At 37.0% G+C, this 26,204-nt stretch overlaps 1 protein-coding gene across 4 annotated transcripts in view; it reads right to left on the bottom strand.

Moving 5' to 3' along the window:
* Positions 1–1,774: 1,774 nt before the first annotated feature.
* Positions 1,775–26,204, bottom strand: part of OPA1 (OPA1 mitochondrial dynamin like GTPase) — a 52,095-nt gene continuing 27,665 nt past the window's right edge. For all 4 annotated transcript variants that reach the window (XM_041414324.1, XM_041414326.1, XM_041414325.1 and 1 more), the window contains 8 exons: positions 25,912–26,020; positions 25,225–25,304; positions 24,250–24,390; positions 22,816–22,932; positions 21,462–21,555; positions 21,034–21,144; positions 4,291–4,368; positions 1,775–3,703 (listed from right to left, as the gene is read on the bottom strand). In XM_041414324.1, the coding sequence (XP_041270258.1) occupies positions 4,304–4,368; positions 21,034–21,144; positions 21,462–21,555; positions 22,816–22,932; positions 24,250–24,390; positions 25,225–25,304; positions 25,912–26,020 (717 nt within the window). In that variant the 3' untranslated portion in view covers positions 1,775–3,703; positions 4,291–4,303. The remainder of the gene's footprint in view (positions 3,704–4,290; positions 4,369–21,033; positions 21,145–21,461; positions 21,556–22,815; positions 22,933–24,249; positions 24,391–25,224; positions 25,305–25,911; positions 26,021–26,204) is intronic.

The raw sequence follows: 26,204 nt of genomic DNA, 5'->3' as shown, positions 1-26,204 counted from the left end.
AAGCACTGAGGTGATGGCAGATGCAAGCAAGATTTGTATACACAGAAATATGCATGGGTTTTCCATTCCAGCACCACAGTAAACAACCATTACAATCTCTGTACCATTCCAGCTTCTTCCCATCCTTTCTGTATAGTACTTTATACTAAAAAATGCCTGGCAACACCTATATGCTGTTAAAGCTCTGTGATAGCAGCCGTCACTCATAGCACTTGTGACACTACAGCTTTAGGAGTTACCTGTCTTGCAAGGGTTTTATAATGCATTTAATTTATCTTACTGAATAAAAACTAGCAAGTGATTGATCATGGTCTATAAAGATTACTGCAAGGGAAGATGGCTTACTGGACTAATTAAAAAATAGAACAGGATCCAAGAACTTTAGACTGACGTTTAAAAAGAAAAAGGTTGCTTGGATATGGTAATTCACTAAGATGGTAAGTTTCTTCAGAAAGCCATTAATGTTAAGTTCTTGTGAGGGTATTCCCAGAATCTGAGTAAACTTTACCACTGTACATCCCATCTGTGCAAGGAAGCATTGCTGGAAGACTTCCCTAAAGCACCTCAGGACCCAGAAACACATTCCAAACAGTCAAAAAACATGTCACACTTCAGCTCTGCAAGAACACAGAGGTATCTACAGACAGTTCATACAGCAGTATCTTCCCTGACACAAGAACATCCCACAGCTCTCCAGTACCAAATCCCACTGAGAACAAAGAGCTCTAGCTGACTCAAGGGGTCCTGGGTCAGGTTTAGAAATCCCCATATTTCATCACTTCAAATTATGAAATCTCTTGCATATTTTTAAATACAATTGTTAAGAATTACTAAGCTACATTAAGATACATGAAAATTCACTAAAACTTTAGCCTTGGAACTACGTCATAACTCAGTTTATGTTCAAAAATATACTCAGCAAAGAACCAGATTCATGTGGCTTTGATGGTGAAAGAGCACACACCAGTGCGTGTGAAATAACTAAGAACTTCATTGATATATTCACACTCTATGTTTGGTTTTTACACTTCTAAACATTTCCAAAATATTATATTTCTCTCATAGTCTGATTATTTAGGATGAACTTACTTGTAACCTCTGAGGAGTAATTCCTGACATTTGAAAAGACATTATTTGTATATTTTTTATGAAAAAGTGTCAGAATACCTCTTGGCCATTAGTATTTAAACCTTGGCTCATAAATGGTTCATTTTATAAAAAACAGAAATAGCTTAGCATATCTACATAATAGTAATGAACATGCTTTGGAAATGAAATCTCCATTTATGAAACAACAACAATATTTGCATTTGGTGATTCTCCTCCCTAAACTTAAAAAGATACAGAAATTTCAGATTAGTCATTGCTCCTTACAATGAACTGCTGTCTCCAGAATCTGAAGGTAGCCTAAGAAATACAGAACACTTGTGAACTTGTACAAACCAGTTTGGAATAACATACTCTTCAGAACCACATGAATTTTAGGCAGTTCAAATAATTGTGTTTTCTGTAAAGTATTTTCTCAATACTGTTGTAACATTCAGCAAATCCTTATTATGCTGCTTGATATAAGATCTTTGTCTAAATATATTACATAAATGGTACATTAATTTATATAATAAAGACAACAATAGGTACAGTCACTGCTGACCTGGTGCTGACCCAGGTCTGCTCAATCAGGCATTTTGATATCATTAACACATACTGATATCCTTAATGTACAGCTGTTCACAACTTAACAAATGAGAAAAAAAAGGTCAAAGAGACTTCTTAGTTAGGTGCAATAACACCGTGTTCAAAACCCACATTTTATTATTCCTTCAGTTACATTTTTATTCAATAAATACCTAGTTTCCATGGAATACATCATGCTAAGTCTTAGATGAGCAGCACAGAGAAGTTGGAACTAAACCCATAGGAACATCACACTAAAAGAAATGAACGTTGGGCCACTGGATGCGATATTTTGCAACATTTACATTACACCGAAGTTTCAAACAGTGATCTCTAGGTAAATGCAAAAGTTTTTGTTTGTTTCTTTGTTTGGTTTTTTTTTACAAAGTACAGACTTCTTTCACTTGCTATACACAAAGGTGTCTGCCTTCAAAGTTGGGCAAACTTACATTTCTGAAGTTATCTTCAGAGGATGGTCATGACAAAAGCCATTTTTTCATTTTTCGGTTCTTAAACACTCATTTTCAGGAATTAATTTTAAACAGAAAATCTCCAAACATTCAGTTAGATCACCCTGAAATATTTAACCTTTCAACATAATTTTAAGCTCTATGTTAGCTTTTTGTCCACATGGCTGAATATTTTATGTCCAAACATTTGGGGAACATCTTTCCAAAATGTATTGTTTCCTCTCAGAGCAAAACAAAAGAGTATCTGTTGGAAAACATTCAGATTCCTCTCTTTTCATTTCTACATATCAAAATCACTTGCCTTTTCAAAAGGGAAAATAAATCCAGGTCAGTTTTTTAATGTACATAATCAGACAACTGCAACACAAACTGTTTCAGGCCGAACACCTTCTTCCACAGGAGTATTCAGAAGTGTATCCAGATCATTCGTGGCAAAGTGTGGGCAGAAAAATGTGGTGGTGATTAACCACCAGGCACCTATGATAGAGAGCTTATATCATGCTTAAAATTGTCTGAAGTAACATTTCTATGGCAAAACAGAAAGGCAGTTTTCAGTGCCTTACTAATTTTACTGAATGATAGACATCAAGTGGGTGTGGAAGGACCTTGTGCATAACGTTCTTAGATAAGTGATTTTGGTCTTACAGTAGCTATTAGTAAAAATTAAATTAATGACATTTTTCCTTTTTGTTTTAGTTAGGAAGTTGGAGAAGTTGGAATTATACATTCTTTTTACATTTCACATCTATTCCATCAGGTTACTCTGTACCTAAGGTGAAGGGAGGAGTTAACAAGGAAATCTGAGTCTGTGCAATCCCAGAAATGAAATGTAATCGGCTGACATTCAAGAGTAACAACATATATCAGGAAAGAACAGGTAAAAGGACCAGCTGCTGACATTATTTCCTGAGCCTAAACCTTTTAAGGTGTCACTGAATAGCAGTCTGTGCTTTCAGGTGAAAGAACTACAAGAATTGCTTGGCTGACATCTCTCAATAGTTTAGGAGTTTAACAAAATCCACCACTTCCTCTCAGGATGTCAACACAGTGCTTTTCAATCTGTACCACAGTGATCAGCAAATGCTTCAACACAGAGCATAACAGATACAAATGGCATTACTTAGAAGGGCATTTTGATGTACATACAAATACTAAAATGTTATGTCAAACTCCAGCATCATCTGCAGGCAAGAAAATGACAACAGATAAAATCATTTTATGAATCTGATCCAGCTCTACCATACAGGACACACACTAAAAATAACAAGCTTTTTTTCCCCTTTCAGGAAAAAAAGCCACTTAAATGTACAACTTCAGCAAGCTCCCAAGCAATCTCATTAAAACACAAATCAGATTCTTCTGTGCATGTAGCTTCAAAAATTAAATGAGCAGGTGGATTTTAACTGAACTTCTCAATCCCATGGGACATTATTTTCTTTCTCCTTCAACATTTCAGGATGCTCCCCAAAAGATAGGAAAGAGAATGGGACACAAAAGCCATTTCAATTCAGTCTTTGTGCAGGGTATCCTGGAGAAGGCAGCATTCTTGTGTAAAGTTGCTGTTGAAACAGAATGACAATTATTTTAAAATATGTACAAATGTATGACAGCACTTGAGCTCGTGGATTTGAGAATCAATAGAAATGAGATTTGGAAATTACCTGCATGCAAATATTTTTGCTAACAATATACAGTGTCTTTAAGGAAAACAAAAGAACCAAAATACTTCCATAGAAAAGTGTTCCATTAATTTTGATTCCAGCTAGTTATGCTTTCTTCTCGTAATACAAATAAAAATATTGAACTGAAAGTAATCAAGTAGCCTACAGTGATTCACAATACTTAAGTAACTGATCAGTAATTGTATTTTTACTAAGTTTCATATCTGCTTGTAGGGTAAAAGCAGCAAGTGTTGTTCTGCAGATTAGAAGCAAGAAGCAGCAGCAGCAGCCAGAGAATAGAATAAAACAAACAGGAATTTTCACAAAGTCTGTATGAAAACATGCATTTAAATGAGATGGATAATTTTATATAGAGCAATAATATATACAGATACAGATTTTATATAGAGCAATAATATATAGAGATATAGAGAAATTATACAGAGGTAACTGTAGCAATCTCTTTATGATCAAAACATGATTACCTGCTTGAACAATCTACTTTTCTTGATGGAGGGCTTCTATGAAAGCTTCAAGCTTCTCCTGGATTTCCCGAACTTTTTCTGGTGGAAATAAAAAGATCCCTGTTCTAATACTTGTTACTATTAAGTACCTGAAGACAGGTACCAAAAGAAAAGAAAACCCACACAAAAACCATAAACCAAAACATGCAAACACAAACAAAAATTAATTCTGTCATCAATATTACCCTAAGCCTTTTGTTTCTAAATTACAGAGGTTTACAACATTTTTCTGTATCAGAAAAAAGGAAACCCTGTTCAAGTCCTGTTCAAAGAACTACAGATATATTTTATGATTATGCTGCTAATTTAGTAATTCAAAAATTTCCTGAAGGAATCCAATACTAGAAGTGTATTTCAAAAATGTGAAATTTCCATCAGATGATGCACAGCAGAACTACTGTACACTTGTTACATGCAGGGAGCTCTCAGGTTTTAAATAATGCCCACTAGCCCCTTCTTCAACCAAATGTCCTCATTCTCCACAGCAAGTGTAACAAACACCACTAATCATTCTAAATAAAGTTGAAAGCTCATGCCCTTTCACCCAAGAGAATTTCAGGGAAACACATGTCAGTATTCAAGACACCTCCTCTAAAGGGCAGACATGATCTTAAGAATGTTTAAAACTTGCATTTTATTTTCTTACATTTCAGTAGTAACCAGATGGATGTGGGCAGAATCTCATTTTACACAAAAACTAAATCTGGGAGTTTACTTCCCTACCAAAACAAGACTTGACCATAACTACAAATAGTTATTAGGAATGAAAAGGCAAAATAGACTGCAAAAAATCCAGGGGTTTAGGCATTTTTCCACTCTTTTCTCAATTCCATACAACACTTGTCATCATATAACCTATTTGATTTATTAAATTGCTTATGAAGCAAGATTAAGAACGCAGTTGGAATCCAAAGCCTGTGAGATTTCCTGATTCTCTCTCACCACATCCTCATTTGAAGCTCCTTCTGTGTGTGATTATAGGCATGAAAAAAACACACTTCAGAAATATGAAGGAACGGGGGGAGAGCAATAGGACAGACAAAAATAAGTTAGATGAGCATAAACACAGACAAATATTTTTTTCCAAGCTAAAAATACTATTGGATTAAAGCCGTATGTTCCCTTGTCTGAGATACAGGGTTTGAGCTTTTTAAAAAAAACTTTCATTTTTTCTTCTCTTTATCAATACCATATGTTATCAACTTTGCTGAGCTGAAGTAACAGCAAAACAAAAAGAAAACAGTTAGCTTTAAATGGGATATGTAAGCACAAGTGGAAAAAAACGACCTCTAAAGAGAACTCTAAAGTAGATACGGAAACTGGAAGTTTGATCTAACAAAATGACAACCCCACAAACAAACATAAAACCAAACATAAACATAAAATCCATTCTAGAGTAATAATAATAACAACAACAACTCAACAAACCCCTGCAGTCCTGTTCTAACAGAAGTAGAGAATTTTAGTGAGCATTTGAAATAAATGAGTATGAAGTATGAGTATGAAGAAACCTCAAGCTTCTCTCTTTATCTTGCAACTCTGAGGTGATGAGGGGTAAGCCACTGACACTTTCAACACTTCAGCGTGCCCTCCCCAGTGGTGCTTATCTACAAACAGAAGTACAGTGATGCTGAATCACACTCAGCTCCTAGAGAAAACACCGAAGAACCAAAGAATCTTATTGAATTTCAGCTGATTTTTTTTTCTTTTAAGGTACTTTGATATTAAATGAAGATTACAGTCAGTGTGAGGGCAAAAGCTGTACCTTGGCAATTAAGAAACAGCAGTAGCTGATTTTTACCAGGTTAAAAAAAAATTAACTCTGATTTAGTTCAGTAGAAACCTTGAAAGCCATCAATGGAAAAAAAGGTAGTCCTATGATCACTTCTCCTTACTGAGCACATGCAAACTGTTTTCACTACTATATTTTTAAATGAAAAAAAGAATAGGCATTGCATGCCAGTATATAAACCTCTAGTGTATAGAAAATATTTCTATGGCATTAATTCAGGTAACTTAATTAATTAACTTAATTAGCTCAGCTTCCAATACTGTTGCTCAATAAATGTTTACAAAATCAGCCTTTGAAATAATGTTCTACTATTTTGGACAGAAATAACTTATTCTTTGACCTCACTATGCTGCATGGTGCTTTGACCAACCTGGAAGGTGCCCCTGACCATGGCAGAGAAGTTGCAACGAGATGATCTTTACTGTCCCTTCCCACCCCAAATACTTTATAATGATTCTGGGTTTGGAAATTATTAATCCTGGACCCTGCTCTCCAAAATGAACAGCAGCTGCCTGTGATAACTGGGAATGAGATCTCGCAACTCTGAAGATCTCTTTATGTTGTACTTTCAGTGGTTTTCTGTGGCACCTTTTTTCCCAATTGCAACATGTTTTCCCAAGTGTGTTCTTTGTATTGATCAAGCCATTAGACCCAGTGAAAGCAGGCAGATTTAGCAGTATTAAATGCAAGTATTTTCCTTTCTCAACCTCTTGCTAATGAAATATTCCAGCTCTGCAAATTAATAGCATCAGCAAAACCCCGTAATTATTATTTCACCCTTAAAAAAAGGTTTGTGCCAACAAATCTATTCTAATTTTCTGATTAAGGCATATTAAAATAACAGGATAGTAAATATGTATTCCACCAGAATATACTGAATCAGCTGTGTTTGCTTAGAGAACATGTATACTAAAATTGACTGCATACTACGAGCACCTTATTAGTTTTTATACTTGGACTGAATTGAAATGATTACTTAACTGTAGTAATTATGAGGTCTTGAGGTAATTTAATACTTTGAAATAATATGCTGGCTATTCTTAAAAAAGAACAGCTACAATGAGTGCCAAATAGCTGCAATTATTCATGCTATGCCCAGTATTTTTAGCCATGGTAAAGCCTTCTGCAGCAGCAGATCTCAGGCAACCTGTAACACTCTTCTGCAAGTCCATTCTGTAGCTCAGAGAAGCAGTCTGCTGAACTGGGTCACTTTTGAAACAGGCTGAGGGTAGAGTTATGCATTTACACAACACTCATCTTAATAAACTAGTAAATATAAGTGCTTGGAGAGAATTCTAATGGAGGAGTGCATGTGCAGGCAGTGCAGTTCTGGGGTAACTGTGCAGTTACATCAGCACCATGTGACTTTGTACGTGGAACAACTATTCATTCCCACAATTCAATAATCAGATGCTACCCAGCTTTAGGGAAAGTGAAATGCACAAGCTCTGTACCCACATTTATAGGGTTTTGACTGACACTTAGATCAAGCTATCAGTGTTTGTAACAACTTTTACTTGTGAATTACAATGACTGTTTTGAGGAATGCATGCCAAACACAGAAAAGCATCTGGGTTTCAGGTAAGAATACTTACTGCAGAAGTAAATTTTGGGGTAGACAAAAAGTGACCTGTTGCTCTATGTCTTGTGATACTGTGTTTTTCCAAGGATAAGTAAACCACAGATTAAAAGCCTTCAACTTGCTAGCAAATTACTTCTGTAACTGGTTGAACTACCCAAGCTCTTTTATACAATGCTCCCATGTCACAAAAGGAACTTTAACAAAAGTGCTACACTTATTACAAGGTACTGTGTAAGTTTTAATACATATTTACACTGGATTCTAGAAAGACAATGTGCTCTTTGCTAGCTCTAATGCAGACCTGAAGTTACAAATAAGCAATTCTTCCAGCACCTGTTAAACACTGATCAAAAATCAAATTAAATCAATGAAGAATAACTGTAACTAAACCCTTGTTTCCATCTTAGAACAGTAAAATTCACAGGCCTAGGAGCCATGAATGGTTATTCTATTTCCCATTTGCCCCATGTTTACCTAAAAGATAAGCTGGTTCATACATCAACTCATTATGCCTCTTGATCTGGTCATGAATATTCCCATAATCCTTCCTCCATATCCCATAAAACTTCACTGACAGAATGAGGAAATTCTTTATTCAGATGTCTTGAGATCCTCATTCATGCTCAGTGTCTCCTTATCTCCATATGAAATGATATTGCTACCCGCTCATTTTCTTTTCATTAATCCTGTGATCCCAAATCTAAAAGGCTCAAAACCAGACTAATTGAACTGTAATGAGGATTTGGAATACACTGTGAATGCAGAAATACGCAGGCACAGATAGAGTTTGCTTTTCCTACTATCATAACTGGCCAGAAGGGAAGCCCCCTGAAATGTTCAGTTTTACAAGGAAGGTTTGCTTTCTGATTGCTGCCTGAGATACCTCAGCTTAGCTAGCTAGCAATAAACAGTGCTAACATGAAACAGCTGAAGCAAGTTATCAAGCAAATCTCCTGATGTAAGGCCAAATAATCCTAAATAAGAAACACAAATTACTATTTCAAACACACTCCTAGAGGCAAGAAAAGGTTTTCTTGTATTTTCCAGTTGTGTTAATTGGTTTACTAAGGGATGTGGCCTCTGTTCACAAAACCTGTCTTGCTTATCGTTCTGAAGACAAATTTATTTTGAGACATTCAAATACATATTTACCTGTAAAGAACCAATAATTTTAGCACAGAATTTAAAAGATGTTCATGTCTGTCTGTGCCAGAGCACTTTGGGCAAATCAAAAAGCTTTCCCTTCCCAATTACAAATGTGCACATATGATATCAAATTTCAACTGCAGCAACAAAACAAATTCTAAGATCTTTCTGGACACAAATCCATTTTTATTTTGTACTTTGATGAAACTACAGTATAAAATGACCACAAAAATATGTTAATATCTTATTATAAATCCTCCTGTTCTACATTAAACTGACTTCTAGCTCCAACTCATGTTTACATGGCTTTGATATTTGAAAGCTCATAGTTGTTGCTCCTTTTGCTCTGTATTGTGTTTAGACTTGAGTTCTCCCCTTCCCTTTTTTACTTTTTTTTCCCAATCTTCCTTCCTTTCTTAATCCCTTCCTTGCCTATAAACATTCTCACTGCTTGCTGTGGTACTTCTATGTTATGGTTAGTTAACCACAAAGGCAGAAATTTGGAATTTACTGCTGTGAATGCATCATCTTTCTTCTAGTAAAAAGGAAAGCCGTGTCAGTCAGAATTCATCACAATGCCCAGAAATACAGCATTAAAACTAGAGATGTCAATCCAAAGTTTTCTACTGAAAGCTGATTTTTACCTTAGGGCTATCTAAGACACAAACTCCATAGTTGTATAAACCCCTATAAACAGTCAGGTGGACAAGGGGGGAGGGAGGAATCATCTCTTTGGAGTTCAGCCTTTTGTGCCAAATTCCTTGATTTTCTAAGGGCCATGTGAAAGCTTTAGTTCTTGTTAAAATGGTATGAGATAGCACACTCCCAGGCACTCCAAATAATGCCTCACAAAGCAGACTTCCCAGCCACAGTTACCTGCAGCAACACGCTTACTCATGCTTCGTGCAAACACTGCCATAATTCCCTGATCACTGCAAGGTCATGTCCTGCTGAATTTTAGAAAATCCTTTTAAACTACCTATCACATTTTTTGCCAGTTTCCTCTTGTTCACATACTATATTTTCCTCTGGGTAAGACTGAGAGCAAAGCTAAAGTTTTAAGGGGGAAGAAGGAAAAAAAAGGCAAAACCACCCAGGATGCCCTTAAAGAGACAGAACATAATTTGTCAGCTGCAAAGACAGATTTATAAGTAGAGGGCCCCCTCTGTTCCTTTAAGGCTGCAAAACAGATGGGAAGTGAATGGACAGTCAAAGGGTCAAGAAAACACATGGGAGGTGCTGCTTGTATGCTGTATGTATGTTCCCAGCAAAAGAAAGAGGTCAAGATTGTAACTGCATGGTTGGGTGCTGGAAAGGTCTTTTCTTTAAGCTCTTACAAAGACAAACGCTGTTCTTCATCCTGCTGTCAAACCGCTATAAATATTGTTTGTCAAGAGAGTTTCAGCAGCTAAAAGTTTTTTCAAAAGAAAGCTGAGCAGGAGGATGAATCATGTGAATGATTCTTAAACAATTAGCTCATTAGTGTAATAAAAGCACTGCAGAATCCTGAAAAGTTTAAATGGAATTTATAATAGTTCATTTAGTAAATCCATGAATCATTAAGAATATACAGCCTTTAAAATGCAAGCTTGCAGAACGTAGCTGGCATGGTCATTAGCTACCAGTAGTTAGACTGAATGAAGATGCCAACTGATGTTACATGGTCGTACCTGTCTTTTAATGTTATATTTTTTATATGTGTTGCAATCTATCAGGACATTTGAATTTGCATTCAGTTTGATCTCCTTTTGCAGGTCCATAACAGGAGAAAACTTCAAGGAGCCTGTTTCCTACAAAGATACAGTTTTGTTTGCTCTGTTGTAGGCAAATCCTTCTCTTAAACAGGAACAGATCACCTCCAAGTTGTATATTTAGCCTGATGTAGAAACATAATAAAATCAAGAAAAAAATTCTTAGAAAAAAACCCCAAGTCACAGCTGCCATCACTGAAGTTACTTTGTTGCAAGTATTACTATCATATGAATTATTAATCCCTTCATAGCACAACTGAACAAAGCTGTCAGCTGCCTGTATGAAACAGTATTACCTTTATTTCACACTAAAGATAAACAGGCAGCAGCAGAAGCAGCTTGTCTGAAAACACTTCAGCTATTTTTGCAAGCTACTAAGCGCTGCAACAATTATTTTAGCATTACTAACAATGATCTTCAGCCCCAGAAATGGGAACTGTGTATTGTGCTGTTGAATTACTAGACTACTAATCAATGTCTTGATCTAGAGCTGCTCCAGATTTATTGGCGAGAGATCTCAGTTTAACAAAACAGTTTTGGCCACACATTTGCCCCCTCTTTGGTGGAACAGGAAAACAGAACAGAAGCGGGCTGAGCTTAGAGCAATCCCTGGGGCTCCTCAGGCTGGTAAGCATGAAATCCTGTCTCTGACAGAGCATTTCAGAACTGAGCTATGGGGCTAAAGCAAAACTGACAATTATGTAGACTACTGACTTTATATAACAGACATTTCCATGAGCTATTCATCCTCATGGAAATCCTGCTTGTCTACAAAAGGAAACAAAATATTACCAAACTGTGATGTGAGGTCACAAACTATTTCTACACTGTCATTGAGGTCAGCCTATTGTACCAGTGATCATTACCCTGTATTAAGTTGCAAGTTTATAGGAGTCACAAGGTCTGCAATATCAAGGTAGGACTTGGGCATCTCTCAGTCATCTGTCTCCATCTCAGAAGTTTTAATTAAAACTACTCTAATAACTCAGTCTTTCAACAGAACTTAACTGTGTTGCTTACTGGACAGCTGGAAAGAGCACAGTAGCAGAATGACAAGGCAACCTTATAAAACAATCTCATACTCTGAATCAGACTTACAGATACAGGAAGATTGAACTTCCAAATCAAAACACGATGAATCAGAACATGGTGATGCTCATTATTTGGTGTGCAAATAGTGAAAAGCATAGAGGCAAATCAGAAATACTACCCAATGATTTATGCAGTGATGTAACAAAAGACAAACTTTTCCTCATGCAGAAAGGATATACACAGCGATGAAGATAAACTACTTATGTAAAGGCTACTGTAACCTTAAGGCTATAAAACTGTAAAGACTTTAACATAGAAAATAACTGATATATTTTTGGGTGTTTCTCCACCCAAATGAAAGCATACTCAGTAATTAGTTAGATAATGAAGTAACATGCCATCAGGACTATTTAAGTTAAAGTGTCTCTAGAATATGGCAGAAAATGAAATGGTTAGATGAATTTTTAGATTATAACACTTAATAGTCAGAAATTTAAGTCCTCATATCTAAATGGTTCTATTATTTTTTCTTTGCTATCATTCCTATGGGCAAAGTGGAGTCTACTGCAATTGACAATGTGCAACATACACGACAGTGACCTCTCCAGTTTTTGGAAATGGCAATGTTACATTCCACAGCTCCATACTACTTTAGAACAAAAGCACATATTGGTCCATTTACAAGCTTGTAATTTATACCAACAGTAAATCTCTTCATGATAAGTTAATCTCTCCATGATAAGTACTTAAATTTTGATTAATAAGTACCCTCACAAGGAACCAGTGCTGAAGAGAAAATAGCTTCCAATTAGATGTTTTGATCCTTGCATCATTCAGAAAATTTTAGCAAAAAAATAAATTCAGCAGACAACACCACAATGACCCTCAAGTACAAGAGACATGGGTCTAGAGAAAGATTAATAGGCATTAAACATGTCATTATTCATGTAGCAGTTTATCACTATTTTTCAATGTCAACTTTAAGTGATAGGCTTCTTTTAGTCATTGACAAATGTGGTGAACTTTGTAAGGATCCGTTTTAGGACCTGGACATCAGTGCCTAACTCTTCATCAATAACTAAGAAATCACAGCAGACAGGCTTTGGTCATCTGGGATTCTTAAGTTAAGTAAACCATCACTCCATCACAGGATGTCTGCAAGTGATGTATGTTCTCCCTTGAGGATTACTTCCCTCTGTGAGAAGATGCAGCTTTCTAAAGCACTTTCTGCCATGACACAAAGCAGGAACTACCTTATCTGCACTTTGACACACAGACCATCCTACACATTCTTCTGGTTTTAATTCATTAGTTTCATGCTGCTGCCCCAAAACTCAAGAGAAAAAAACAAACCTGAATCTGAACATTTAACCAGTGTCTTTCACATCAAAGTACACTTGGCTTGGGTGAATTTCTTAAATTATCTACAGGGAATTAAAAACATGATAGTCACGCAAAAATAATTAATTTGCATCCTCACAGGAAGCTTGCAAGTCTACTCTGAGATATTGCTTGGGTTCAAACTTAGGGGAAATCGAAGACACGACCATACAGACCGATTCCAAGCACACTGTCCCCAAGTTCCTGTGTCACAGAGCACCAGGACCTCTACAGAGCTCAAAGGGAGCACAGGAGTCATGCTGCCACCAGCACACTGGTGACACCAGCACAAGCCTGAACTCGTTAAGAAACAGACAGCCCACACTTTGTGACTGATTGAGATTTGGGCAGAATCGAATGTGCTCTAAATGACAAGCAGCCCCTGATAAGACACAGGCCACACCAATGTCCTCAGGGAAGCTGCTGGCAGGGGACTGTGAAGACAGCAGCTCCCTGCACATGCTTAACAGAAGTTGGAGATCTGTTTGGTGATTCCCAGAGGGAAATGGCTGCTGTGCATCTCTCTGGATAGAAGGCCACACTACCTTCTGGGTAATGTTCTACCAGCCCAGGATGAGATGAGCGAGTGCTCCTCACTGCTATGACCAGGTGAAAGGAGAATGAGATCAAAGCGAGACTGCTGACACCTCTGGAATTGTCTTACAACTACCAAGTAACCATATTTTTACTTAAAGAGCTTCTAAAACTCCAATATTTAGGCACTGTGGAAGAAATAAGAACACAAAATAACCCTAATTAATCAGATTCAAATAAAATTACTCCTCCATTTGCATTTCCTAAGATGCTTTCCTCTTTACTATATCTGTCTTTGGGCAACAAGGGTGACATTTGGGCACTACCTTCAAATATCTTGAAAATGATACCTTTTTTCTGTATTCTTGTAAACATTGAAAAACACACTGGTTCTGATCTAAGAACTACTAACCACTGCCTTTTGAGCTGTTTTGTCTGCCTCTAGTTTCTACAGGAAACTCTTACCTATGATCTGCTTATTTGAGAGATCTTTCCCCCTACAGCTGAGCTTTGCCCCTATGAAACACTGTGACCTTTTTAAAAAAAAGTTAAAGCTCATAATAGAAGAGCAAATGGAAGCAAAGGCTTTAGAAAGCCAAGTCAAAGCTTGATTTTAAGGAGCACATGTAATCAACAATGTCATGAAGGATAGAGGTCAAATCAAAACACGATTGGCAGTCATCTGAAGGAACTGAAATTTAATTAGGCTACAGTAATGACCACAGTATAGGATTACTTTCACACAACATTTTTGTTCTACAGCTAACAGCAATGAAAGAAAAAATGTAACCATGGAGCAAGTAATTATATGCAAAGTACTCTTCACAGACTTTATCCCCAACTTCGAATAAATGCGTAACAAAAAAGGGGACTCACTTGGATTAAAACCAGTTTGTTACACAGAACAGACACAACAGAACCCACTCGGCTTAGCCAAATCACAGGAACTTCAGGTCCTGAGTCAGCAACTTGCATGTGGAAGTGCCAACCTTAGCTTTCTAACTCCATCAAAATGGCAAGTTTATTATATGACTATATGATATTAAATCATTCATGCTTCAAGTTGGAAAATGGCTTACATTCAACAAGAGAAAAAAATAAATAAAAAATTTAATGCTGTGACTGCAAAGCAATGACTTTAGATATAAAACTTGAAACTATTTCACTGTAACTCTGGTTTAGTTTTTATATGTTTTAGTCTTTACAAGAAAATAATTAAGTTCTGCAAACTATTACATTTCATAGCTTACAAACCTATGACAGAATTGAAACAAATGGCCCTAAGCTGTATTTTCTTCATGTGAGGGCTAACTCCTCAAATGTTTCAAAAAGCTTTTGTGCAGAACAAAGTCTCAGCTAGCTCACGACACCTGTACAGGTGTCAACATTACTGACAAATGAACTTGGAGGCTGATCCATTCACATTCATTCCTGGCAATTTCAGAATCAAGTTTCTACAGGCATTCCCACCTCCTGCCAATGACTTTCCCATGCATATGGTTTAACTTATAATTTGGTGAAGAACTGGGTTTTCATTTCCAACTTGTGAGGACACAGGATATTGGATGAATAGTGTGCTGACCTACGAAAGATGCTTTGTATGTCCTATGTTTTGTTTATCCTGTGGCTTTGCAACATTCATAGTTTTGCTGTCCAAAAGGAGAAGAAATAAATGAAGATAGGACATATGTATTTCGTTTTGGTCTGTGAGATTTAAACTCTAGGGAAGTGAATGGCAAAGCTCCTGCTGCCTGCCTGAAACTTGGATTCACCTGAAGCATTCAACATCCATGTGCACCATCTAGCAGGCTTTAGGTGCCACTGCAATAGGGAGAGATGACACTTAGTTTTAGGATAAGACACTGGAAGATCCACTTCCTTTCTGAAATGATTAAAGGATTCAATTCATAACAGTCTTTTCTTAATAAAGCTTACTAAACTTGTAATTTCCATGCAGTTACTAACCAGAAACGTGCACCTGAGAAAAAAAAATGACCGTCCTTTACAATCTTCATAAATAACATGTCATGCAAACAAACCAGAAAACGTCGAGAGGGAGTGGAGAACAAGAGGGACAGGGACAGGCAAGCGCATCTTGCTGCCGGCGGCGGGTGGAGAGCCCCGGGAGGAGAGCCCCGGGAGGAGAGCCCCGGGAGGAGAGCCCCGGGAGGAGAGCCCCGGGAGGAGAGCCCCGGGAGGAGAGCCCCGGGAGGACAGCCCCGGGAGGACAGCCCCGGGAGGACAGCCCCGGGAGGAGAGCCCTGGGAGGAGAGCCCCGGGAGGGGAGCCCCGCGCTCCCTCCGCGGCCGCTCAGCGCCACCGCGCGCTCGGCACCGGCACCGCCGGGGCTCGCCGCAAGCGCTCCGGCCCCGCGGACAAACACAGCACGGCCGGCACCGAGAGATCCTGCGAGCAGCGAGCCACTTCTCCCAAGTGTTTTACTGGGAACTCAACGTTTTCAACAATTACCATGTTATAAGCTGATTTATCCACGTGCTATCAGGTATTTCTGCTGAAATTACTAGTCTGTCATTTGTGTTAAAAATAAAACAGGAGAAAATTCATTAATCATGTTCAAATTCAAGTCTTTCACCTAGGTATTACTTTCCTTTAAAAAAAGTATTGCCCAATACTGAAAGACATAATTAATGCAGTTCTAGGGAAGGTGTGACTTCAAATATTGTCTTTTATAAACAACCAAGCAAGCTGCCATTTAAAACATACAAAACATTTAAAACCTTCAGTAACGTCAGAGGCAGCCTGCATGAATATTCAATATCATTCACTTAAACACAATTACTGGAGTTAAACACAATTACTGGAGAAAACAGTAGGAACTTGCAAATACTGCAAGTGTTCACTGATAAAATTAAAGGACATATATTGACTCATCCATTTTCAAAGGTACTGTAGAAATAAACGGTAATTAATATCTAAAAAAAAGAGCAAGTGGAAAAGATTTGTGTAGAGGTGCACACACTTGTGTGTAACAGCTGCAGGAATTCGAAGGGACTGACTTGCCACCATGAGATTTTTCCCTCCAGCCCAAAGCAGTGCCTTAAAGCCTGCAATACAAACAGTGCAGTCTTGCCACGAGGCTTTTCTGTGAAATTCTTCTTTTAAAATATCAATGTTTACCATTGTACTTTTAGCTCCTTCTATCCCATTTTACTTCTTATGGAACACAGCACATTTAAGATACTGATATAGCTAGGCAAATACTTAGTTGTGTGAAATATAAATTTCAAATCAAAGTATTTTGTCCATCAGCAATGAGCACAATCAAGATGCAGGTGCCAACTGGAAAGTAAATGTGATTCCTCCTATTTCTGGTGAAGCTATCCAAGTCAGGGCTGTTTTCCCCAAATGGCAGACAACTTTGGTGAAGAACTTCATTAAAATAATGCCTCAGAGTTGTGAGGGAGGTTGTGAATAACTGCATTAAAACAGATTCCTATCAACCGTTCAATAAACCTACAGTACCCAGTTATGCATGTAAGAGACAGATAGCAAATTACTCTTGTTTCTGAATCTTCATAATAAAAAACCAATTAACATATCTCAACTGTACCTACAGTTTTAAAATGTGACACGAAAAGGAAAATATCATGGCTGTTACTTTTCACACAATAACTTGGGAGTTGTAGCAGATAGACCACTGCAGCATCAGCTCACTATTCAGTAACTGGCAAAAGAGAAAAAAAGACTACAGGGAATTACTGTAAAAAGACCAGAATAAAACCCAGAAAGCACCATAGCACAGGTGTATAAATTCATAACATAGATACATTTCAAATATTTTGTGCAAGGTCTGCTCTTTCACCTCAAAAAGTGTTTAGTGGAACTAAGAAAGAGGAGAAGAGTGGCAAGGCTGACTGAAATAAAGAAAAAATGTCCATGCAAAGAGCAGCTACACTGACTTTTCAAGTCAGAAAAAAGAACATCAAGTGCAGGTAGCATACTTGTCTGTGAAGTCATGAATGGCAAAAAAAATGAAAAGAAAAAGATTACTGAATGTTTTTCACAGTGCAAGAATTAAGGAGAACCAAATGAAACTGGCAGGTGGCTCAGAAACAAACAAAAGGAAGTACTTTTTCTCACAATGTGTAGTTGAACCCTGGAACTAATTGCCACAGGATGTTGCAGATGCCAAAGTTTACATGAGTTCAAAAAGCAATTAGAGAAATTCACAGGAGGAAAAAAAAAACCTCCATGAATGCCTATTAATCACAAAGATATTACCTCAGGATTAGGAAATCTTGGAACCACGGATTGTGGGCTGCTGTGAGAGCGTAACAGGCAAGTACTACTGTATGCTTATGCTGTTCCCACGCCTGCTCACCGCCAGGACTCTGGGACACATCAACCACAGGTGTATCTTTCACTACAAGCATTCTTACAGAGTGATTGCATTTTTAGGACATTTTTGGAGTCAATTTTCCCAATTCAGCTATTCAAATTCTCCTCTGCCCCTTTTTGCACCTCATGATCCTTTCTTCCCAAAGGACTCTAATTCCAGGGCTTCTTTATTTCCATAAACTTAGTAACCATTTACTGGTAAAAGTACCATGACAATACTTATGTTAACGAGTACATTTATGCTACATTTAAAGCATATTTTTGAAGGAAAAGCAACCTTCAGTATTTAAAAAAATTAACAATTTGTTTCAAAGATCTGTTTACACTCTTTAAAATAGCTAGAATAAAACTTGAGATATGAACAGCAAGAAGCAGCAAGATTCAGGGCATAAATGTCAGATAAGGAATATTCTTGTATAGGATTAAAGTATCATTCAAGGCTGTAGAATACAGACAACAAAACCTCCTCAGGTAAGTTTTGAGTCCTGTATGAGCCCCCATCATGAGACTCGGTTACCCATGTTAGTAATAGCCATTAACCAGTATCCTGAATAAACAATAGAACACTTTCAGTGCTTCAGCATTAAAAGACTAATAAAACAGCAGTGAGACAGTGTTCCCATATAATCAGCATCAAGAGGAGTCATCCCAACCTCAGGTGTATAAATAATTTACATTTGCAAGTAGAGTTTCTAATCAGGAAGTGAATCCCAGCCCCGTATTTACAAATTTAGACTGGAAAATAGAAGTCTATTTGTAACCACCAGAAGAATGACATCCTGGAACATGTTTTCAGTGTCAATAGTGAGCCCCAACAAGTAACTGATTTGAAGACAGAGCTCAAGATATTCGAATCAGCTGGGTTATATAAACACAGCTGCATGGAATAGAGAGACTGCACTTTGTGACTCAGGAGATCACTTCCCTTCCTAATTAAAATACCAATACTTTATGAACGTGTGTCAGAAGAGTCAGGATTCTCCTTTAGGAGAGTCCTGAACTTTACTAAGTGCTACTAGAATGAAATTACAGCTATCTGAGAGTTCAATGCTCTATGCTACAAAAATCTATCTCAGGGGTATAAAAAAACCCTCTGCACCATAGAAAAGCGTTCCATTCAGCAAGGGAAATGCAAAGAAACCCCCTTTTCGAGACATATTCCCATAAAAATCACTTAGCAATAAAAGCATGCAGAAAGAACACAGCTGATCTGAGTACAGAGCTAAGAAGTGGTAGTTTTAAAATCTTCCCACAGGTACAATAAAGCAGAACATGTCATCATACATTGTTTTGTACTGAGTAACAATTATTTCTTTAGAATAATGTGTGGGGGATCTATGACCTCCCAAATTTAAAGAAATACAGTGCTGTGACATGTTTTTGCTACACAGTAATTTATGAAATGCAAACCATACACTTAAAGCATTTATACCAGTGCACTGACACCTCAGGTTATGAACACACACAGGCTGCTCCTACAGGTCTAGTCTTAGTTTACAAAATAATGACCTCAGCTGCCACTGCTTTGAAATGGGAGCCTATTGCTGAGGCTGGGGAAAAGCAAAGTTGACAATACAAAAATTCTAAGTCAATTTCAGTGCAAAATAAAGACACGTCAATTTAAACATCATGGGCATGTTAGGGTCTTTTAAATTTTGTTTTAAAACACGGAATCCTTGAGGGTAAATCAAAACCACCAAGGTTCACTCTATACCAGTGTTTGTGCAGGAAAAAAGTCCAAAAAATCAGCATCCAGCATCAAAGCAATAAAGCAAGCAGCACTGCTTGAAAAAGAGAACTTCCTCAATAGAAGTCTACATTCTACTATGTAGCTACCACTTGTTTTACCTCAACATATACAGAGAGGAGGAGAACCTCTTACACTGTAAAACCTGCTCTACCTACTCTAAAAGACTGTTTACATAAAGGTTGATGCAGGATTTCAAAAGCCACACAGGATGTTTGGAAAAAATTATGCACCTATCATGAAAATTATACAGGCATAGCACCTGTTTCAGAGATCAGTCAAGAAAACCTAGGCAATTTGCCCTAGATCACCAAAACTCCTATTCACAATTCCAAAATATTACATTTTCTAAAGGAAAACAAACACAATTCACTGGGATTTCAGTAACAATACTTCCAATAAGTATTTTCAGTGTAGCCAAACCAGCATTATTAAAAATAAATACTTAGATTTTGAATTTATTTTAAGCAAAACATTTACTTTTTATTATATTTTGGATGTAAAATATGAAAAATATGATTCATACTTAGATAACTAACAGCTATGGCAGACTTCTCTGTCCTACTGAACCCTGGAAATAAGAACTTTCCTAATTACTTAGTTAATTGAAAGAAAAAACACTGATCACAATATTCATTTATTCTGAATTAAATATCCTAAGTCATATTTTAAGACAAAAATTAGTTTCTACATTAAACAAAAAATAGAGATCTAAGAAGAATGGTCACCTGTGATGTGAACATGCAGGTGTTTATGTAACTACAGGAACTTCATTTATCACTAGATTTTTTTTCTTTTCCCTTTTGCACAGCACTGTTTTTTCCCCTCCCAGACCAGGTGCACAGCTGGGGTTTAAGTGGAAGTCTCACAGAATGGCAGAATGCTGCCAAAAAAACAATGGTATGTGTGCAAGACAAGGTCCATCAGCTAAAAGTCAGTCTAAACCCTATTGGGTGTGCAGGCAGACAACAGGAGACAATATCAACCTGGACTGCCACCTTAAAAACTTTCACTGTTTAAAATCTTATTATATTAATCATAAAACCCTAATGGTTTTTGAGCACTTTTTGAGCTACCCAGAGCATTAAACTACTGTAATCCCTCTGTAAGGGGAATCTCCCTTTAAATATTACTCTGTATTAACTACATTTTTTCAATACATTTATATAAGTGAAGTGACATCTAGTGTAAATTATATTATCACACTATACTACCCATGTCCACCTTAGAATCAGTAGACCATATTTAAGAAAAAATCTGTATGATATTAAATAAATGCCAGCACACGAACAACCCACATCACACTGAATATTCTCAGGGACAGTGGTACAATTTGCTTCATTTCAAGCTCATTCCAAAACACTGTAGAGTGGGTACTTACTGAGATCTTCTGCAAGCTGGACTCTCTTGCCAGTTAGGAGCATCACCTTCTTTTCATTGTCTTCAGCAAAATCTTCAAGCACTTCCTTTACATTCTTCTCCAAGCGCCTTACTGGAAAAAATAAAACAACAAAGCAACCAAAAAAAAGTAAGTGGCAACACTTTTGCAACTCCAGTGACCTAAGGACAGAATTTTGGGAAGGTCTGCTGGACATACAATATATATTACCATACTTATTAATCTGATAGGAAAAAAAGAAAATTTCTGAACACAGAAGCCCTTTCTTTAGGCCACTAAGAATGGAAATTCTTTGAAAAAGATTTTTAAATTTCAAAGGGTATTTCCCCTCTAAGCAAAATTGTTACTGGATGACTTTTTTAGAAGGAGACAATTTTTTGTTTCAAACCTTTCCACTGAGTGAGCCTTACCTTCAGTGTTGGTGAGCTGCTGCCTCAGGGTATTTGCTGTAATGGCCAGCATTCGCTGTATTCGCCAGAAGAGGACAATGTCATTACATTCAAGCTGGAACGACAGAACTTGTGGTGTCAGACCCCTGATGTCCAGTGAACATCCCACACACACAAGAATCTCTTGACACTTTCAGCAGCAACTGTAACCTCATGTATATATATCCAGACCTTGCACAAAAATCCCACAGAATTACTGGTGTAGGTAACAAGGAAACACAGCAAAAATACTTCACAAGAACCACATCAGCCTTATTTAACATACTGCATCACCTTCATGTCTGCTATTTTCAACAGAAAGAGCTGAATCATGGGAAACCATGGGAAAACAATTTGCACACACTTTATGCAGGCTGGGGAATGTAACCTGATGCTCACTGGAACACCACTGCTGGTAGCAAATACACTGAGAGACAACAGCTGAGCTCCAGACTGTGCCTCCTTGCATGACAAATGCTTCTGAGGACAGCGCTGAGCCAAGGGCTGTATTTGTTAACAACAGAAGAGACAGTTTCTACACCTGCAAGGATGGCAGGAGGGAGCATTAAGTTCACATTAGGGCACCTTAAAAAAGACAGGAACATGACTAGGAGTTTAAGTGTCATGAAGAGGTAGCTCTCCATATTGTGATCTCCTTCTCTCTTACAGGCAAAGGTATTTCTAAAGTAACAAAGATTTCTGGCTTCATAGCTCATTAAGAGAAAAAGTGAGGAGCTCTACCTTTCCAGTAATTTCTCTTTGATTTAAAACATAATGGTAAGAAAATAGTGTATTCTTTGAGTGATTTGATGCATACTGTCATTTCTTGCACAAGCTTGGGTTCACAAAACTGGATAAGTTATTTATAAAGACCTGTTTGGAAACTTCATAGCTGTTCATTTTTTCCCCCAGTGATCACACATGGTTCGAAGCATTAACTATAAACATTTACTGACCATAGTCTTCTTATAAATCCATAGGGATATTTTCTAATTTTTTTTTTATAAGTAAAGCAAATAACTATCAATGGGAAAGCAGGATAAATGGCTATCAAAAACATATCAATAGCTGTACACTGCTGGTTTTAACTGTGCATTTTCAATACACATCCATTAGAAACAGATGTTTAGGTCATGGCTGATACCTAGTGGTCATTTTACATAATTACCACCAGGATGGCATTTTATCCATTACAAGTTTCATGTAAAATGTATCTGAGATCACCAGCTATCTGGTCAGACTACTTTGAAGTATTATTAGATTCTTTTTTCAACTGAAATAGAAATATTAAGGCGAAATACCAGTGTAGATGAAGAACACCTGTTCTTCAATTTACCTCTGAGTCCACAAAATGCCTCTGATAATAATAGAAGCCTCTTCGACATAGATTGCAGTGGCTCAAAGCAGACTTCAGGAAGTATCTTCTATAAATTTGGTGCCATGTGTCTTTAATCTAGGAAAAAAGTATTTAAATTTGACTAAATAAATAAATACATACACTCACTATCGTGCTTAGATTAATGACTGCATTTAATTTTAAAATGTAACTCCAAATTCCACTGTTCCTATCATGTAACATACATCTAAATATTTCTCAGCAATTTGTCTACAACTGGGATGTGATTAATGTGCTAGTTACACTTGGCAAACACTACAGATGACTTGTCAATTTAAAAACCTACTCTTCCATGAACATAACTGAATGCTTAAAAATACTGTTTGTGGCCAAAACACATTTAAGTTATATACTACAAAACATTCTTTACATTAACACTGAGAACACATTTTTGAGTTGTACCCATTAATTTACCAATTAAACCAGATTAAAGCTTAGATAAATATTGAATGGGTCTTACGTAAACAAACATAACTTTTCTTGATTAGGCTTATTATGTTTCAATTCTTCAAAATTAAACATGTATCAAGATGCCTCTCTGGAAAACCCATAAAACATAATTAAGAAAATCAGCTGGTTAGCTAGAAAAAACCTCAGTTTGCACTCAGCCTCCTCGTGCAGAGGATGTGGATCACTACTATAACCTTTATAAAAAATGCTAAGTGCTGTATAGGAAAGGAGTAGCAGATATTGCAACTCTTCTTCCTAGAAGTGGTGCGTGTACTAATGGTGCAAAGATAGCCAAAGTTGTTGCAGAAAATAAATCACTGCTATAGAAAATCTACATCTATTAATTATTAATGTCTGAATTCTCATTTATTTAAAAGCTCACATTTAATTAGATAAGAGGTCTAATTACCCTTAGGGGCATTTCACTGCAATGAGATATGTAATTTTGCAGAGCATTTCAGATGTATAATACAATCCATTAGGACACTCAAAAAAATCCTGCCTTTTTCTAAGTATTTTAAAAAAATTTCTATCTCTTCATTGTACCAATGAACTGTAAACTTCACACACAACCACACTGAAAGCTTTAGGATGCATAGTATGTTTTTACTGTAACTTGCTCGCAAAGGCCTTGATTATATCTGAACAATAATTTCTAACAAGCTTTGTTACAACATAGACAAGAAAGTCTGCTCAGCAGATTCTGATCCCAGTCTGAAGGGACAGATTCCAAAGTGCTGCACAGCCTTTGTCTGCCAGCCAACACAAGTGTGTGAATTGCGTGCAAGCAGCCACTTAGTGATTTGTTTGGAAACATCTGCATTTCAAACTCAGGATCCAGATGAAGTCTTTTCTTTGGCATCTAGAAACATTCAAATGTTCACAGGGGGCTTCCATGTGTCTTGTTACAATTCTGCATCTCACCAGACAAGGATCCACTGCTACTCCTCTTGCTTCCAGATTCTTTCTGACAGTCGTTACTTCATCATTTGCCAGATAAGCCGGATGATCTTCATTGCACTTGATTAATTTCTCAAGTTCATTTTTTGTTTCATTACGAATATTCTAGGATAAGAATGATTAGTTGGAATTTATTATTAGCAACACAGGGATCATCAGCACCTCCTCAATAAACACTCTATTTGCTTAATAAGCCAGGGCACAAAAAACCTCTGACACTATTAACTATTACTTTTAAGTCACTTCAAAAGGAATTTATGCAAAGGCACATCAGTGGATATGTCCCTTGGATAATTCACTGTCATTTTAATTTTTTTCCCTTTTCATTATACATGGAAATGCAGACCAAGAATAGAAGGTTGGGAAAAAAATCATAGGTGTTAGTGCCCTTTCCCCTACGTTAATATCTGCTAGCAGGTTTCACATTCATATACCCCTTGTGACATTGATTAAAACAGTAATTTTTGACTATTAGCTAGCAGGAACTCTCCATGGGTTCATACCTTTAAGTTGCTGTTCATAAAAGTTAACTAATACAGGCTGAAGTCACTACCATGCTCCAATAGCTGGCTGCACATAGCTGACTGTAAAACTCCTTTCTCTGAAAGGAGTTTCTCTTACTCTATCCTTTTAAATTCTGCTTACTTCTTTAAAGTAAGAATCAGTTTAAGAAACATCTAGGAAAAGTGATATAAAAAGCCTATAATCTCTGGGCATCAAACAAAAGGTGCAATTAAAATTCAAAGGAAATTTCCAAAAGCTATGGGCAAATGAGAGGAGATGTTATGATGAACATGGCCAATCAGAAGACACATCTGTGATTACAATGCAAGTGATAATGTTATCACATACTAATTAAATCCAAATAGAGCATGACAGGAAACTGCATTCTGCTAAAGGTAGTGAACTGTAAATTCTTTATAATTCTTTTCCTTTTACCTGTTCTTTGGTGCGGCCTACCCAGTACAACCATCTTTTTTTCCAGTCTGGACCCACCATATCTTCAATAACAGATTCAGCTGAAAAAGGAGGCATGATATTAACTATCAAACAAAATATATGCAACCAGCCAAACTTATACTTTCAAAATTAAGTATGTGAACAAGAATGAACATTTTATGTTGAAGAATATAAAATACACCACACTGAGTTAAGTCAGGTGTATTTTACATCAAGCAATGGTTGATGTATTTTACTAAAATTTAAAAATTACTTCCAACCAGTAGCTACTTCAAGAAGTATATAAAAAACACAACAACCCTCTACTGAGACCACCCTCCTGGTTCCAAATCATGCATTAAAAAAACCTCAAATCTTACCTTGGCTGCAACTTGCATCAAAACTGATTATGCTAGAAACCATAAAGAGACCAACTATTTTCCTTGAATTTACCCAGTTCTCCTAATGTGCATTTAGACCATTTTTTGACTCTATAGATCTCTACTGCTTCTCATTCAGTTGCCTCATTTTAAGAGCAAGAGCACGGGAGCTTTTGAGGCTGTATTTTCTATCGCTATCAGTACCACTGTGTCACTGATACGAAGGCTGCCCTTCAGTGAAGTGAGCTAGCTCAAGACTGGCTCAGATTAAAAAGGGAAGAAGAGTGGAATACATGACACCACTCACTGTCTTTGAGCCGACTTTGGAGCGTCTCTTCCATGAAATGAATGGCTGCATCCCACTGCTGCTTGTCAGATATTGACCGATCTTCTAAAGCGTTGTGCTGGATCACCCGCTGCAATGTACAACGTCACTTTAGCACACAGCAAATCAGGATTAAATTATTCAGGATTTAGTTAATAACCCATTTCTAGTATTCTTTTCATTTTTTAATGTCTGCTCAAACAGATTCTATTGGGCATGCACTAGATATTCAAGAGGCACCTTTCAAAGCACTGCCAAAATTATTTTTGTGTGCT

The sequence above is a fragment of the Onychostruthus taczanowskii genome, unplaced genomic scaffold, assembly GCF_017590055.1.
Source record: "Onychostruthus taczanowskii isolate IOZ18803 unplaced genomic scaffold, ASM1759005v1 scaffold45, whole genome shotgun sequence".
Lineage (NCBI taxonomy): Eukaryota > Metazoa > Chordata > Aves > Passeriformes > Passeridae > Onychostruthus > Onychostruthus taczanowskii.
The sequence above is the reverse complement of the archived record's forward strand: the minus strand, read 5'-3'. Positions and strand labels throughout refer to the sequence as shown.